Below are 17,370 nucleotides of genomic sequence, written 5' to 3' on the forward strand. Positions count from 1 at the left end.
GCACACAGGCCCCTTGATTCCCTCGACGAGAGCAACACTGGCCAGAAGGCACCTCCCTGATGGGTCCTGACGCCCCCAAACCAGGGGACCCATCACAACAAATGTGCCATCACCCCTCGGGATTCAGCACGTTGCGCTAGGATAAGGATCCCCCCCCTTCGTCTTCCAAGAGCTGCATCCTCCACCCACTGCAATAAAAGGTCATTTTTTGGGGCTCGATGGGCTTTGGAGAAGGTCTTGGAGAGGCAGGAACATCGCAGAAGAAACCAACCCAGCCAGCAGATCTGGACCCCTGCTGCAAAATCTATTTTCAAGCCCCTTCCCCAAATCAGGCACAACTGAAACCTCAACGTTTCCTGATGTAACGTCCCGGCCAGCCCTGGCAGGGGGGGGAGCAGGGGACCCCACGCCACGCTGCCGGGGGGGCTCTGCTGTCCTCCTCTGGCTTCCCTTCCACTCCCACCTGCATGGCTGCATTTCTTCAGGCTGGCTCTTTGAAACATCTCGTTTCATTCCTCCTCAGCTGCTTTCACAGAGCGTAAGCCCGGTTTGTCAGCCAGCCCTTGCAGAAAGGAGTAAATCCTGTTTGATCCATTCCTGTGCACTTTGAAAATGCAGAAGAGCACCTGAGGCAGAAACACAATAACCCGGTGCGTGGGGGGCTTCCCGGGCTGCTTAATTATCCAGGCACAGGAGTCCTGCAGCTCTGGGACGTGCTTTAGTGCGGCTATTTCTGAGCATATTTCCACCTTGTTTCTCCCTTCCCTTAACTCAAGTACCAGCACAACTAGCTAACAATTGATGGAAAACAATAATAAAATTTTAAGATGATGAGCTCTGGGTTATTTCCTTTCTCTCGCCCCTTCTTGAGACAATAGCGATGATGATGGTGATGATTGCTGGGAGTGTAACATCATTTAACGCCCTGATTGAGAGCTCACTGCGGCTCAGCAAAGCGAGTCGGGGAAGAGCCGGAATCGCTCATTAATCCTTCTTCACCCTTGCCTTAGGCCTCTCCAGGGCGAGGAGGTGCCAGGGCAGGGCAGAAGCAGTGGCAGGCAGGGCCAGCCCTCTCCCAGCTGCCGGGGAACAAACATCCTTCCTCAAATGATGGCTCAGCATCAGGGGCTGTATCGAAATGGGGTCAGCGTCCTCACGCCGCTCCCCAGCCCTCCCCTCTTACGTCCTGTGCGAGCGGGGGAAAAACTCCAACCATTTATGCAACTGCTGTCGCTGCAAGTTTAGCCATAAAATACCTTGAGAAAAAAAAAATTTAAAAAAAATCCCAGGTTGGGGTTTCAGAGGAGATGTAAGGGCTCGGACACGGGGGCTGCAGGCACGCTGCCCCGAGCAGACGGGGTGGCAGTAAGAGGCTGCTCTTAACCTTTCGCAATATGAAGTCGAGCGCATTTGCTTGCACCTCTGGGGGAAGACGTGCGTGCGAAGGCGCTTGCTGTTGTGTTTGCTGCAGGCTACGAGAGGGGGCACGGCCGGAGAAATGGGGCTGCACGGAGCTTGTGAACCGGCCGCGGGCAAATCGCTGCTGGGACCCCTTTGCAGGCAGGACCGGGCTCCTGGGCACATCTGGGGGGGTTTCACCTCTCCTTCCCCCATGTCCCGACCCCACGGGGTCACTGGGGTAAGGGCACCTCGCTTGCTGCAGCTCTGCAGGGCTGGGACCCCGCGTGCCTTTTGGCAGAGGGATGGGCACGCTTCCTAAAAACATCCTACACTGGCACGATTGACTCGCCCAGACGCCGAAATACAGGGCTACACGCAGGTTGTAAGATTCACACTGCTTTAACTGAACAGATCTCGGAGCAATGCAGCTGGAGTGGCGTGGATGTGTTTGGAGGCAGGCTCTCGTGGCAGCACACATATCATTGTGAAGTATTTGCATTGCCACAGCACCACGCTGGCCCCACCACGGCACTTTCTGAGCACCTTGTAATTACAGCCGCTGTACCCCCACAACCCCCTGGAAAGGCGACGTACCGCTGTTACTTCCCATTAGCAGACAGCGATCTCCGATCCGGGGAGGCGAAGAGAAAGGTTTGCAAAATAACGCTTACATAATCCCAGAAACGCTCAGCAGGATTTGCAAAAGCGCCCGTGTCAGTGCCTGACTTGTTCTGCTACGCGGATAAAGCCCGCCCGGAGCACCAGAGCTAAACCTGGCCACAAGTGACACAGCCCCAGGGGCTTCGAGACGCCTGCGGGAGAGCAACGGGGAGAAGCTGGGTCCCACACGAGCCTTGCACCCACCCCAGCATCCAGTGACAAGGTGTCACTGCCGAACTGGAAGCCGATGCGCACGCTGGTGGTGCAGAAGTTTCCCTTCCGTCCGTCCCCCAGGCACCCCTCGCCTCCTCCCCACCCGCGCCAGACCCCACAAAGCGTTTTCCCGAGCTGCTTGCTATGAAAGGCGCTGTGCAAAATAAAGTTGTGTTGCAAAGTAATTGCACCTGGAAGGCAGAGACGAAGCCGCGACCAACCTCCACGCGCTACCTCTTTGAAATTTGCAAGCAGCCGCCTGAATACATCGGTAATAAAAACAACAAAGAAGGAAATTGGGACGAGCTGCGCTAATACGGTGGAGGTGGGAGCAGCCAGAAGCTGTGGAGTGGGGGTGGAAAGATTTTCCCTATCCCCTAATGAGATATACAGATTAAGGTGGCCCTGTTTCCTTCCCTCCCCGCTCAAATCCAGCCTGCTGTCAGCTGCTGCTCTGGCATTACATACGGGGCGAGCCGAGGCACGGCTGTGGCTCGCTGGGCTGCACCTGCCCCAGTTTTTAGCCATCTCCTGCAGAAAGCAGGAACGGCCAAGCTATGGATGCCCGCCTCAGCAGCCAAAACTCTGCAAGCCCCCATTTGCATGGTGAAGAATCTGACTGTCACTCCCAGCTGGTTTTTTTAACCCCCCCCTTAGGATGCATGTCTTTGAATCTGCATTTCTTCATGCCCCCGGGCTTGCACAGCACGGGGGAACCCTCCAGGCTGGCGGGCACCTGCAGGCACCACCGCAAGGCGGGCAATTGCTACAAGCAGGGAGGAACGCTCCTGGAAAGCCGGGTGTCCCCTGGAAATCACCCTGCTGCTCGCCTCCTGCGTCACCTCACGAAGGCGATCATGTTTGGAGCCCAGCACGTTATTACTACTTCCTTTTATAATCCCTTTTTCTTTTTTTTTTTTTTTTTCCTGAAGCACCTCGCTCCAGCAATAACCTGGAGAGACGTCTTGGGATGCCAAATAACAAAACGCATTTCCGCAGCGGCTTCATAATTAATGTTTGCATCGTTTATCTTTCATGGAAAGATTATTCTGACTAACGAGGTTCTGGGCCACTAATTCATTACAGTGCCTTGTCACTTCCTGCTCCTTCTTATTACCCAGAAATAGACTCATTAGTCAGAGTTCAATGACAGGGAGAAATTGTATTCGTTAATTTAATTCCTCCTCTCTCCCTTCTGGGTTGGTGTTTGTCCAGGACCGGGGGACTGAAAGAGGGAAGGGAGGAGACGTGACCTGTTGCATCAGGAAGCCACTGCTGGCTTGGCTGGGGCTGGAGAAAAGCCGTCCTCCACCAGCCCTGCCAGCAATGCCCCTCGCCACCAACACCTACAATCCACCATTCGCACCCTTCCCTGCTGGGGATTTAGCCCCTGGGTGTGACCGAAATACAGTTCTGAGTTTTATGAGCATCCACCCCTTCGTCTCCTGCTACGTGCCTGCTGTCCAGCCCGATCGGGTGGTTTATCTCCACCCCTGCCCTCTTCCAGCCGGGCATCCCCGAAGAGCCACAGAAAGCTGGCTTTAAGCACCAAACAACGAAAGAAATGCAGAGATGGCCAAGGAGGGGGGAAATCGATCCTGAATCAGAAACATACCCATCACCAACGGGGGCTGGTGGGAAGCGAAGGGGCAGCAGGATCGATCCCCGGCGCCAGGACGCTGAGGTCCCATCACTGCCAAGCTGCAGCCATCGAAACTGTGGGTGCTTGGGGGCACCAGTGCGTGGGGGGCAGGCATTAAGGGCAGCAGCACCGCCTGTTTGCTCCTTGGCTCCTGATCAAGGCTTCTCCCCAACCTCTGTGGGCGTTTCTCTTGCATTTATACATCACCTGGCCAAGGTGCTTCCAGCGTCGGCTTCACAGGGGAATTAGGGGATAAGAAGGAGCAAAAGCTATTTTATTTCCCAGGCACGTGCACTAAAACCTGAGCCTGAGAAATGTGAGTACAACACCTGCAAGGTTTTGTTGTTGTTTTGCTTGTTTTTAACACGTTTAAGAGGGCAAAGCCAGGACCAGCAGGGCAGGGCAAGGGGGAGCGTGTTCGGCAGAGGCACCTGCTGCCTGGGCTGGTCAGCACCGAAGGGGTTAACAGGCCTTTGATTCACGCAGCCTTGGCAGGATTTTGCTGGGTTTTCTACAAGTAATTACAGTAATTGCGGGGTGTAAACATTTTACTTTCACAGGAGAGATCAAAAAGGGGCGTGTGAACAGGAGAGGCAGGAGGACAAGCGAGATCAAAGGAAAAAAATATTTCAAGCTCTATCATGCTGCTTCCCGGCTCCTGTGAAGTCTGGTAACGGGGCTCGAGGTGCGAGCGGAAGGCCTCCACGCTGCAGTGATTTCCCAGCCCGTACTCACACCTGGCCTCATGAAGCTCACTTGTTAAACCGTCCAAGGGAACCTCGGTCCAGCAGCTCGCCAACCCCATCCCTTGCAGCCCCTGCCCGAGCTCTGCGAAGCACACGGGTTATTTTCCCGACGCTAGAGCACGGCAAGCTCATACTTTTGGGGAAGAAAAAGCTCAGTTTGACGCTATTCTAAGCAACGGGTCCGAGCAGAAATTCAGGAGCTCGGGATTTGACGTGGCTCTCGCCGCATGCCCGGTGGCAACGCAATCCCTGCGCGGCGGAGCCCGAGCATCCCTCTCTAATCTGCGCCCAGCAGGAGGATCTGCTTTTCCCTGCGGGATCGGCTATTAGCAGTTGATGCTTCGTTTAAACAAAGCCTTGAGATTGTCCAAATATTTGCCTCAAACACACGCTGTGTTTTGCCTCTCGGCTCGGCTCCCTTCGGGGGTGTTTCGCTCCAACTTTCCCATCCGTCTCGGGTCCCCCCCGGCCGCCGCGGCACCGCTGCCACCGGCGATGCACGGGACCCGCGGGGATACGGCGAGACCCCGAGCCTCCTCACCAGCTCCCTCCCCTTCCCGAAACAACGCGCCATAGGAAAGGGAAAACTGTCATCTTGGAGCAAAGGGCTTCTGCCATTTATTTCCTTCTATTTATTTCCCTTCTATTCTGCGAAGCTGGGTGGGAAAAAAACAACTGAAGTTCATAATGGATGCTGAAATGGTTTTTTTTTTTCCCCAAACCATTCATTTCCTACCAAGAAAAAGGTTCGATTTGGACTTCTAATACAAATCCATTAACTGTTCTCAGGAAAATGTTCTCCCCCCACGCACACCTTGTCTCCTCCGAGGTTTCCCCACGCCTCCGTCCCTGCTCCTCCTAATACCGCCATGCCAGAGCTGCAAAATTCTGCGTGCTTGGAGAGGGCTTTTCTCTGCAGAAATGGCTATTTTCGGTAAATTAGCCGCTGAGAAACCAGGGTGCGGATTTAAATGACCCCCCCCAAACCATCCGGCTAATGAAGGCCAGGTATCTCGAGGGTTCTAGGATGCTGAGCATCTGGGCATGGCTGTGACTCGGGATGGGATTTTACGGACAGCAAAACCACCCATACAGACCTGAGGTCTCCACGGTCTGTGTTTATTCTCTACCTGCCTCTTTCCCAGCTCTCTCTTCAATTTCAAGTCAAACCCGCAGATTTCCCCGTTTCCCACCGGGCCGATCTGCTCTGTGCATTAGCTGGGGCATGAGCAGGGGGGGGTCTGTGCCTTGGTGGTCAGCTTGGCTGATGAGGAGCCGAAAAGGGGGGTGGAAAATAATTAAAGAGCTGACAACAAGGGTTACAACACGCTGCTCCACGCTCCTCTGGGCACCATGGGGAGGCCAGCAGAGAAAGGATGCACCGCTGCTCGTTTAGGTGGTTTTTTTCCTGTTGTTTATAGCTACTTTTTTCACCCTGCTTTCCCTCTTGCTGGATTTCCAGATAAGCCCCGCAGCCGTACACTGGCTTGGCAGTCCCCTGCCCTGCTCACATACATATGGTTATGAAGATATCTCGCTGCAGAGCAAAACAGGGCAAGGAAACAATAACTCCTTCCCGCCCATTCCTGGACGCTGCCCAGTGCATTTGCTGTTGTAATTTAGGCTCATCGTGCCAGGCCAAATTTTCGGACGGAGTCGGCGCACTCACGGAAGGTATGCCTGGAAAGGGACCCGAGAACTGACCTCATTGCCACCGCAAAGTGCCAGCAAAACCAGCTCCTCCCGAACCCCTCCTGCACAGATATCGCCGCACATCCATCTCCAGGGATGCCCAAATGGCCAGGGAGCAGCTGCGGGACGCGGGCCTTGCGTGTCCCTGGTCCTGGCAATGCCCAGGAGGGCCGGAGCCAGGCTTTCCCCACCAGCCCTGCGAGATTTGGGAGATGACAGGGCAGCAAGCAGATTTCTAGCACTACTTAACTCCCGGAGCTACAGTAATATTTCCGTGTGCTAACAGGACTCACTTCTGCATCTATCTTAGTTTTGCCATACGCTGGAACACTAAAAGCGCCGCGACACGCCACGCTGTTAATAAAAGCAATGACCAAGCAGGCTGCAAAGAGGCTTGGAAGCTACCGTGCCACACACCTGACCACCAGCGCCTCCATCCCACACGGCAACCCCAAAACCCACGGTGCTGCCCCTGAAGCAGGGCAGGAGCACCCCACACACGTTTATATCCCCGGGCACCGCTTATTCCCCCCCAAAAAACAGCACCAGGACCGAGAGGACACAACAGCACCGCAGCCCAACAGCTTCCAAGAGGGGTCCCTCACGCTGCTCCCAACCACCGGCATCTCCTTCTGCTGCCAGAAACCCAAGGCATTTCTCAGAATCGGGTGCAAGGCAGGGATTTGAGCCGGCCACGCGTGTCCCCAGGGCTGGTGGCCGTCCCCCCAGGCAGCCACCTACCTGTGCTGCTTCTGGTCCCTCACTCCCGGTGCCACCGGCCGCGGCGCCTGCCCACCTCTCGCTGCATGTCCCAGTCCCCCGCTTTTAAAAAGCCACTCCAACTTTGCCTTAAGGACGCGTGGAATGAAATGTCACTTACCTATTAAAGAAAAAAAAAAGAGAGAGAGAAGAAAAAGGGAAAGTATTACACAGGCATTCTTTGAAATCAGGTCAGCTTAAAGCTTTGAAATGGCAAAAATTGAAGGATATTTTTCTCCCACTCCCCTTTCTTTTTTTTTTCCTCCCCTCTTTTAAAGGACTCTCTACTTTCCAAGCATTTCCTTGTGTCCAGTTTTCCCTCTGTCACAGCTCTCCTTGCTCCGTGCTGCACCAGTGCCCACCTCCTCCCGGCACACACAAGCACATCCATGGGCACACGTGCACACACACGTGCACATCTGTGTGCGCACACGTGCACGGATTGCTGCCCTTCTACAGGGGCAAAGGAAGGAGCTGGAGAAATTGCAGAACTGAAGAGAAGACAATCAGGAGTCTTCAATAAAGCAAAATAACAAGTGAAGGGGAAGAAATGGTAGTGGGGGGGCAGCAGGGAGGAGTGCACCTGACCAAAGCAGCCTAACGGGCCCTAGTCCTCGGAAAAGTTTAGCACTAAAAGAGATTTTTAGTATTAAAGAGCAGTTTTATCATATCCATCCATCTACCTGCCCACCTTTACAACCTGCTCATTGCTACTATACGAGCCGTGTATCAAAAGCCCCACCGCGTGCAGAAACGCCACGTACAGCCTCAGTTTTTTGCAGCTACGAGGGACGAGAAACTTGGTCCCATCCCTTGGCAGAGCATCTGCCTGCGAGCGGCCCTGCTCCGTCCCCGCCACCTGCCTGGTGCTGGGCACAGCTAACGGCTGCAACGGCCATCCGCCAGGAGCGGCACGCAACAGCAACAAAAAAAAAAGCAATTCCTCTGATTGAGGCTGGCTCAATTCGCTGCGCTCACGAGCTTGTGATCGTCGGTGGGTTTTTATTGCAAAGCACCAGACTGAGACGGTCCGGCGCTGCCCATTTGTAACGGGAGGCTGGAGCGCCGAGCGCTCCGTCACCTCCGTCCCCTGCGGTGGCAAACGCCACGGTCGGCTGCCGGCGCTCCGTCCTCCCCGTCCTCCTCCTCCCCTCGCCTGGCCCCAGCGAGCCCAGCTGCCTTTGTCTGCTGCAGACCCCTGGGGTGGATTTGTCCTCGGGGGGTGCCCTCCTTGTACGCAGCCCCAGCTGGGAGCCAGGCAAGCCAAGGGGCTGCGAGGAGCGAGCGGGGCTGCTCTTGTAACACCGCCACAGAACGGGGAGCGGTGACAGCCTGCCTGCTCCCCACGGGTTTCAGCTCAGCAGGTCTCGCTCACTTTTGCTCCAGCAGAACTGCAATGGGTTTACCTCGTCCCCCCACCGCTGCCTGCCAAGGGTCGGGTGCTGCAGGGCAGGCAGGGCCCGGCGCCGCTTGGTCCCATTGCGTGGGAGCAATCAAACCCCAGGGGCAGGTCTGGCATGCAGGAAGGCGTGAGAAGGCAGCGCTGTGCAAACGGCAACCTCTGCACGTAAAAGCACGAAGCTGCTCTGCGCCGGCTCAGGCTGCAGCATCGCTAGATGGGGACAGAGTCCCACCAAGCCGGGGAAGGCGCCCAGCACCGCTGCAGCTGGGCACGGATCCTGCACCCTACAGAAAGGGCAGCTCGGGGCCAAGCAGCACCACGGCCCCTTTTCACCAAGCAGCTCCACTCGACACTGTAAAGCCATTGTGGGAACGGGAGAAAATCCCTTTTGGAAAACCCAGGGTGGGAGGCAAAGCCTCACCCAGGCACATCTCGCTCTGGGCACCCGCAGCATCCCCAGGCTGACGCCACTCTACTTGCCCAGCAAAGCACTTCCCTTTATTATCCCTTTTCTGAGGTCTCAGATGATCGTCCCTTTGAGAGGAGCTCTTGCTCTCCCTCCTCCCTGCTTTGTAGCAAGTTTTTCTGTGCATTGTATTTTTTCTGCAGCAAGCATATTTATCGATTTTTCACGCTGGGCAAAGCAACGCGTTCTGCACCTGTGGGGAGCTTCATTTGCAGGAGCCACGGGGCTGCCTGCAATCCCTCATGAAACAGGAGGGAGGATTAGGGGACAGAAAGATGCATGGCAGCTTTAAACTGCTGCTCCTGTCACCCAGCAGGACACGGGCCCATGCAAACACATACCCACACACAATAAAAATAAAAATAAAAAGTCCAAAACCATTCCTTTTACTTGTTTCTTGTTGAATAAATGATGCACTTGCCCATCTGACATGATTTCCCTGTTCAAAATCCTGACGGACAGCATGTCCACAAGAAAATCACTGCAAATCATCCCAGGATGCTGTGGCGGTTCCACTCAGACAGGCACCAAGCACAGAACCGTATTTTGACTGACGATCTCCCTATGAACAACTGAAGTTCGTGCAGGGTGTATATTTTTTGCCAACTCTGCTTAAAATGTCCGTTCCAGCCCCACATTAAACTGGCTACAGCAAAGCAAAAGGATCCTCCCAAAGCAGCAACAGGGAGGGATGCCGATTCCCTTGCGGAGTATTATTGCCAAGCTTCAAGCAACAACCCTCCTTCCCAAATCCAGAAATAAATCCCAGCCCTACCTCTGGGGCTGCGGGGTCTCCTTCGCTTCCACCCACGCACGCTACGTTAGCAGAGGAGATGCTTTGGGCCATGGCCCCTTCTAGGCTTGGACATCTCCCCCTATCCCACCTCCCTGCTTGCAGTTATCTCCCCAGGGCAGAGGGAAAAAACTAATATATATATATACATAAATTAGTATCGTATATATTAGGCTCATGAAAAGAAAGCAAAAGGGAAGTGAGACCAGAAAAAGGAAGGAAGGAGGACGGATGCGCAGAGGTGCTGCCAATGTCAGCACCAGGGGACCTCGTCTCCCCTCTCTGCAGCTTCTTCAAGGCTGAGCATGATAAATAACCCTGGGATAAGAAAGCTGAGCAGTGAGGACAGGCACCAAAGGAACAGGGGTGCCCACATACAGGGAGCTGGGGCACAAAGGGCATGAGCAGAGGACGCAGAACGAGCCACAGCCCTGGGGAAACTCATCATTTCTGCCCCCCGCCGACACTTTTAATAACCAATTAATATTTCGTCAACAAGCAGCCCTGCTAAATCCAAGGAGCTGGATTTCACAGGAGGGCTGTTTCATGTTAAACGAGCACTGACTCATCAGCAGCATTTACCAAGGATTACGGATTAGCCGCGTGCACAGTATCCATCACCGCAAATCCAGCAGGGGGGCATCTGCCGGCAGCACCAGCATACGGCCACTTCCCCGGCCCCTCCGAGGGGCACGAGGGCAGAGTGGCCCAGGAAAACCTTCCAGGGACATTTCCCCTATAGGAGCTGAGGGGTTTTCCCCCCCAGAAACGTTTCTGTGGTGCTAAGCCACGATGCTTGAAGGTGCCCAAGGGATAACGCGGCCTGGACCCGGGTTGGGGCACAGCTGCCACAAACGGGGTGTAATGGAGGAATGGAAAGCAACCGAGCTGCCAATCCCCTGGAAAAAAAAAAAAAAGAGAAAAAAAAAAAAAAAACGTGTTCCCATGCATCTATCAGGAGCAAAACCTCACTTCCCATGGGCTGGGAGGCAGTGCCCAGGCAGCAGCCCTCGCCACCCCAGCCCCGTGCGAAGCAGCGCGGGCGGCGAGGTGCCGCGGCTCGGCGCATCGGCACTGCATGCGCTGGAGGAGGTGATTAACTCCCTGACCCGCCGAGCTTTAACGCGACCTCCGAGAATAGATAGAATCTTGTTATCTTGTAATGAGTTTTATGGCTTATTTCAGTACATTTTGGCCATGTTTCTCCAGTGATTAGGGCAATTATCAGCCTGTGCGTTTCAGGATTATGAATTATGGAGCCTCTGAATGACTGCGGAGATTTAATATCTCCCAGCGTCCCCCTGCCTCGCTGCCAGCCCTTCACTCCGAGCTGGCGTCGCCTCTCTGCTCTTTATGTTTGGAGCGTGGGGAACGATAGAAGCACAGCAAAGTAATTAAACATCGGTGCTCACGCGTGCGATCCAGCGGTTACAATTAATAACACGGAACATCCGACACCCCCGACCCGGGGGTGTGTGGCTCATCTGCCCCCGGGTACCAGCAGCAGAGATTTGGGTGATGAGAGCAGGGCCTGGGGGTCCTGCCCAGGGCTGCAGCACCAGCCCCAGATGCTTTTCGCAGGGATTTGGGCACCGCCACCCTGCTCCCATTCTCGCCAGCCCACCCGAGGTCTTTGCTCCGCGAGGGGCTCGGTGGCACCTCCTCGCAGCGCTTTCACCATGCACCAGCAGAGCCTCAGGGGTGCTCAGGGACAGTACCAGCGCCTGCACCACCGCCTGAACACGGGGAGCTTCACGAGGCACGGAATATTTCTTTGGTAAGCAGAACTGTCAAAATCAAACTGCTACCTGGGGCTCCTATCTCCATGCTAGAAAACCAGCCCCCAAGGACTGCCAGTATTTCGCTCCTTTCCTAGGACTGAGTCCCAACTCCCAGGCTTTGTTTGTGTTTTTTTTTTTTTTTTTTTTTAATTTTTATTTATATATATTATTTATTTTTTTTTTTTCACCCGATTGCTTGATTTGGAGGCACTAGCTCCCAAGCAGGGAGGCGAGGTGCAGGCTGCGACCCCTGAAAGCCACAGCTTTGCTCCATCCCCGCAGCCCTGGCACATCGCTCCTGGCAGGCGCCCATCTGATGTCCTTATCTGCCAGAGCCAAGGGACGGCTGGGACGGCTGCAGGGTCCCTGGTGCTGCCAAAACCCCTCCTGGGCCGAAGGTGCTGCGGCCAGGGGGTCGTCCAGTAATCCTGCACGCAGGGCACGCTGCCCCTTGCTTGCCATTGAGAGCAGCCGGCCCCTGAGGTGGGTTTAATTTTTGGAGAAAAACAGGGGTTTTAACATTAAAAAGGTGCTTCAAGATGAAGGTGCTGGACTGTGGGCATCCAGCCCATCCATCCGAGTTATTTCGGGGTTCTCTGGGTCACCTGGCTGAGGGCGCCCAGCTCTATTCATGCCCTGTCAGGGTGCCCCGTCCCACCTGGAGCCTATTTAGGAACCTAATGCCGCTGAGCAGCTTAGGGCTGAACCCCGTGAGCAGCATTAGCAGGAGGGGAAGGCACAGATCCCCTTCGGGATTCACACTTGCTCCGGGCTGCTCCCTGAGAACGGCCTGGAGCCACGTGCGGGGACAAGGAGGCGGTGCCTTGCTCTTCTGATGTCCCCCAGATGCTCCAAAGCACTTCCAAAGAGAGGCCAGCAGGGGAAACTGAGGCACGACGCGTCGCTGAAGCGGGACCGAGCCTCTTCGCCCTGCCCAGAGAGATTCAAAGTGGGGTTTCCTGCTGCAAAACCAGGTGGAGAGCAAAGAAACGAGGACACGCTGTGCTCCTAAAGAACCAGCAACCCTCCCCTGGGTGCCAGCCCCTGCCCAGCACTTGCGTGGGCACGAAAACCCTGCCCCAAACCACCCCTGAAAAAGCAGACACAGCCTGGAAGCACCAAATGGGGCTCAGTGTCCCCTTCTTGCAGGGTTTTACTGTGCAAAAAGCACAAAGGATATTTGGAGGCTCTTGCGAGCCCCCAGCTTTTCCCTAAATGTGAAGGGGGAGGCTGCAATAGTGTGGGGCTGTCTGCGCCCTGGCTGCGATGAGCACAGCACAGTCCAGAAAACGCCAATTTCTGCTGACGCGACCCATCCTTAATTCAGTCCAGATGGAGCCTTTTAATGATCTTGATTCATGCTTGGTTTTATTTTTTCCTCCCTGCAAACGCTCACTGGAAATCGCCTGCTGCCTGGGAAACGACGGACGGCAGCACCAACGCCTGGGTACCGGCAGCAGCGCCGGCCCTGCTTCCTCCTCGCCCGCTTCCGTGGGTTCCTTCTGAGCGGCAAACGTAAAATACTAATTTTGCGCGGAAATAAAATTAAGGCCCTGGAAACGGGCTCCCAGAAACAAAGCCATCGCTTGAGTTAATTAAGAAGCGATTACGGCAAAAGCCTGCGATAAAGGCTTCGGGACGCCGTAGCCCGGGATGGGGAAGGAGCTGGGTGGTGATGGGGACGGAGCAGGACCCGGGCTGTCCCCAGCCCCGTCCCCTTCCATTTGCACCCATCCTGCACCGCTGCCCGCCCAGTGCTTCCCCAGCACCGTGCTGGGCTAGGCTGAGCGATTCCACCCAGCGCCGGCTGCAAAAAATATGCGAAAGCAGGCTTCCCCCAAGGGGTGCAAGTGCCTCTGCCCTCCACGAGATGACAGATAAAATCCCCTGTTACAGGAGGAAGGTAATTTGACATAACAGCTGTTCTGACATTCTCTCCCCATGGATATTGCCGGCAATAAGAATGCAAATCAGCGCTCTTTGCGCTTCTCCCGGGGAGCAACTTTCACCTGAAGAGTCGAGAGCGCTTCCAAAACGTGAACTCATTAAAAGCCCCTTCCCAACGGCGAGGCCGAGCCCCCGACACCCCGACGGACGTGCTCCGGCCCCAGCATCCGTGCCTGATGCTTCCCTCCCTCCGGAGTACGGGGGCACGAGCCGGGTGGAAGGAAATTGGTGGGAACCGAACCCTGCCACTGGCCGCTGACCGCTCGGGGTAGCTATTTCCAGGTGCTTTCCCTCGCTGAGCACCCTTTCCCTGACCCCTCCACGTGCAGCCCCTTCCCCGCGTCCTCCCTGCCTCCAGTCCCCAAGGACAAGCCCTCGGCGCGAGGGCAGCGGCGGCCTGGGACCCTCTGGCGAGGAAGAGGAAGACGGCGCCGCCCTTCCTCCCTGCCACCCGGGGCGGGGATGCTCCAAACCTCGAGCAAAAGTGCTCAGTGCCCCGCTGCTTCCATTACTGCAGCTACTAATTATCCCTCGAAATTTATAGGCTCCCGGGACGCACGCAGACGGGTATTTAAGTTAGCGGCAGCCTCGGATCGCTTGCCACCAGCGCTGCGGCGATACCTGGCTTCGTTGGGATAAAATCCACCACGTGTGGGGTGGGGGAAGGACCTCGACGGGTGGCACCTTCCCTCTCCAGCACCCACCACAGCTGCAGGAGGTGCACCCCAGGGTCACGCCGCAGCTCTGCGAGGCCGTGGAGAGGTGAAAAAGCCTCCTCTGCCCCGGAGGTGAAGCATCAGGGCCCTGCCCTGGCTCAGTTCCTCCGCCGACGGGGGCTGGATGCTGTGGCCACGTCCCATTAGATGCCCCAGCTGCCCCTCATATAGCATTCAGGGGGGCTCGCTGCCTCCCGTCGATGGTATTTTACTTTGTATAATTAAAGCTTAATGAGAATAGGGACCGGAGCTTCCCTAGCGAGCAGCCTAACCTCTGAACGAGGGAGCCACTCGGATTCCTAATTAATAAATACCTATTGGTACACAAAGCAGAGAGCTCCAGCAGGAGGACAGCCGAGCACCTCCCATCCCTGAACGTCCTTCAGCAGCTCCCAGGGAGCTGTGGACCCAAATTCCCCGGGCATGAAGCAGGATTGATTCCCAGGCGACTGCTCTAAGCCCTAAACCACTGGATTAAAACACAGTTATCACCACTCCATTTCTTCCGTCAATCTAGACCCTATTTTTTTTCCCCCCCGCTCCTGCAGTTGAGCAGGATTTGATTAATTCAAATCACATCAGCCCCAGACAGGCAACACAGCGAATTTACTATCCACTGCAAAACATTTGTTCAGTTGGACTGAGGCCCCTCAGCTCCCAAAGACCCAGGTCTGCGCCGCTCCGGCATCCGGGAGAACCGCGTTAACCTTCGAAATTCTCCGACGGAGCTGCCTTGGGAGGGACCAGCAAAGCTGGAGCAGCACCGGCACACGTCTGAACGCCGCCCCAGCCCATCTCTTTGCACAACTCCCTGAAAGACAAATGTCAAAACGAAAGAGCGTGTACGAGTGCGGAGTGCGGAGGGGATGCCCCAATACCGGCCTGTAACGCGGCGCGGGATGGACGCGGCAGGGATGCCGGCAGCACGCCGCAGCGCCCGCCCTGCGCACGGCTGGCTTTTAGACCTCACGTTCAAAAAACCGTGCCTTTTTGCTAACCTACGGATTAAAACTTTGCCGTTGTTTTAGCTTGAGTTAGGTAAGAAGCATCTGTTCCGGGAGGACAGACAACCCGGCTCTCGGCAAGGAAACCCCAAGGACTTCCAGTGCCCCAGCGCTCCTACAAAACAAGCAAGCTCCATAATCCCCCATTCCCACGTGGGAAACTGAGGCCCAGAGATGGGGCCTTGCCAACGTCTGTGGCAGAACAAGAAAGAAAACTCAGGTCTCCGAAGCGCCACACAAGCTCCCCGCGACCGGGCCATCTCTGTTCTCCAAACCAATGAAAACCCCGAAAACGGACACACTTAAACAGGCTTAACCCTCCAGTAAATCGGTTCAGTCTCACTCCGTAATTTACTGTTGCAAGCAAAATCAATTTAAGCAAAGGTTAAACTAGTTCTGTCTGTATTAGGAGTTTGCACCATTTTAAATAAATTGATTTAAAATCAATTTACTTGATTTTGTGCAACTTTTCTAATACAAGCTAAGGCATTGCTAAGCTCGGTTGGAGTTTCGGTCCGCTGCCCGCTTTATTTCAGCGCTGGCTCTTTCCCAAAAGATGTCAAATGCCAAACTCGGATGATAACTTTAAGCATTGATGATAACAGAACTCATGAGGAGCCCCGCAGTTAGCCCAGCTTCAGACAGCTATTATTCCCTGTAAAACGTGTGGTACTCTTCCAAAAGGAGCTAGCATTGCCCAAAGTTTTCTCGGCGGCACAGAAGACTCCAACCTGCTTTTCCCGAGCAGCCAAGGAGAGTCAATGCACAAAGAAAGGGAAAGTCGATGCACAAAAATCTTTTTGTTCCCCATCCCTGGGTACTGGCCTGCCCTCTCTTCTTTGGTGGTCCGGCTTAGATCTCAAACAAGTCCAGGTGTGGCTTCAAAGCGTCTTTAGCATTACGAGTACTTAATAATAACCCATCTCTTCAACTCGTGCAAAGCCCTCTCTGAAACGAGGCCATGAAAGCACCCTATTGACTGCCTCATCCCATCACGAGGGTGGAGAAGGGGATAAAAATAGCTCGAGCACAGCGCACAGCGCTGCACGAAAAAAAAAAAAAAAAGAAAGAAAGCCTCTTTTCTTTGTCAAGCAAAATTGACCTCTCGTCCCACGAAGAATAACCCCCCAGCAGACTGCCACGAGCTTGCAAAGAGCAGGCTACCATTTGATTCTCACCTCTGTGGTCTGCATAAAACGGCGAGGCAGGACCTTTTGTGTGTATCGCCTTCTGCCAGACCAGAAAATTGCCGTAGCACGGCGAGCCCAGCAGTGGGAAGGGGTGGAGGGAAACGCCGAGCAAAGGGGGGGCGCGTTGCAGCCCCGTGGGGCAGAGTGTGCATGGCTGGCACGAGGATGGTTTTGGGCATCTGGATGTGGGGCTGCAGAGGTCTACTCAATGTAGAAGGACATCCCAAAAGGCAACGTAAAGCACTGAGACCCGAATCACCCATTGCTGTCCCTTGAGTAATGAAGGAACCATGATTTTTAGAGCGCGGGGCATATACTCTCCAGCGTAGGGCTTACGCATCGAGGCACAATTTATCTTTTCTGCATCACAAAATGGCACCTGAAGGCCAAACTCAGGAACGCGTGCTGAGCCTGTACAAGCAAACAGGTCCCATCGGCCTCCGAACCATGTCTCAAAAGCTTCTCCCCACCCGAGCCCTCTCGCAGGGGAGGATGTTGTTCTCCAGAGCACTCAATTCTCCCTGCTAAACCTTCAGCCTCCGGAATAACTTGTGGCAGGAGGTCTCGCAGGGCAATTGTGTCCCCACTAAAATTTTATTAGGGAGATAAAATTCCCTTGTATCAGGCTTAATTTCTGACAATTTTAATTCCACGGGACATCCCTTGGACCTTGAATTATGGGAGCCAAGTAGGAGCTGCAGTTGACCTTCTCTCTGCCATCAACCATCCCATGAACACTGCGAAATGCTGAAATATCTGGCAAAAAAAAAAAAGCCTCCGATCTCTCCACCGCCTTGGTGAGCAAGAAGAGGAGCGATTCATTTGCACGCGGAGCAGAAGCCTCGCCGATGGCCACCAGCACATCCACACTTGGCCACAAAAAAAAAAAAAAACAAAACAGAAACCATTTCACGCTCTCAGCTGCCGCAGATTTGCACCTGCCCATGCAAGAGCCTGC

General features: G+C 54.8%; 1 protein-coding gene across 5 annotated transcripts in view; it reads right to left on the reverse strand.

Moving 5' to 3' along the window:
* Positions 1-17,370, reverse strand: part of LOC106040563 (protein CEPU-1) — a 336,971-nt gene that overhangs the window by 208,143 nt on the left and 111,458 nt on the right. For 2 of the 5 annotated variants that reach the window (XM_066981346.1, XM_048063495.2), the window contains exon 1: positions 3,890-3,908. The exons of 2 other annotated variants lie outside the window; for them this stretch is intronic. In XM_066981346.1, coding sequence (XP_066837447.1) covers positions 3,890-3,893 — 4 coding nt within the window. In that variant the 5' untranslated portion in view covers positions 3,894-3,908. Of the gene's footprint in view, positions 1-3,889; positions 3,909-7,095; positions 7,235-7,877; positions 7,895-17,370 lie in introns of those variants that run through there. One more of the 5 variants, XM_048063496.2, reaches the window with a different exon arrangement.

The sequence above is a fragment of the Anser cygnoides genome, chromosome 21 (assembly GCF_040182565.1).
Source record: "Anser cygnoides isolate HZ-2024a breed goose chromosome 21, Taihu_goose_T2T_genome, whole genome shotgun sequence".
Taxonomy (NCBI): Eukaryota; Metazoa; Chordata; class Aves; order Anseriformes; family Anatidae; genus Anser; species Anser cygnoides.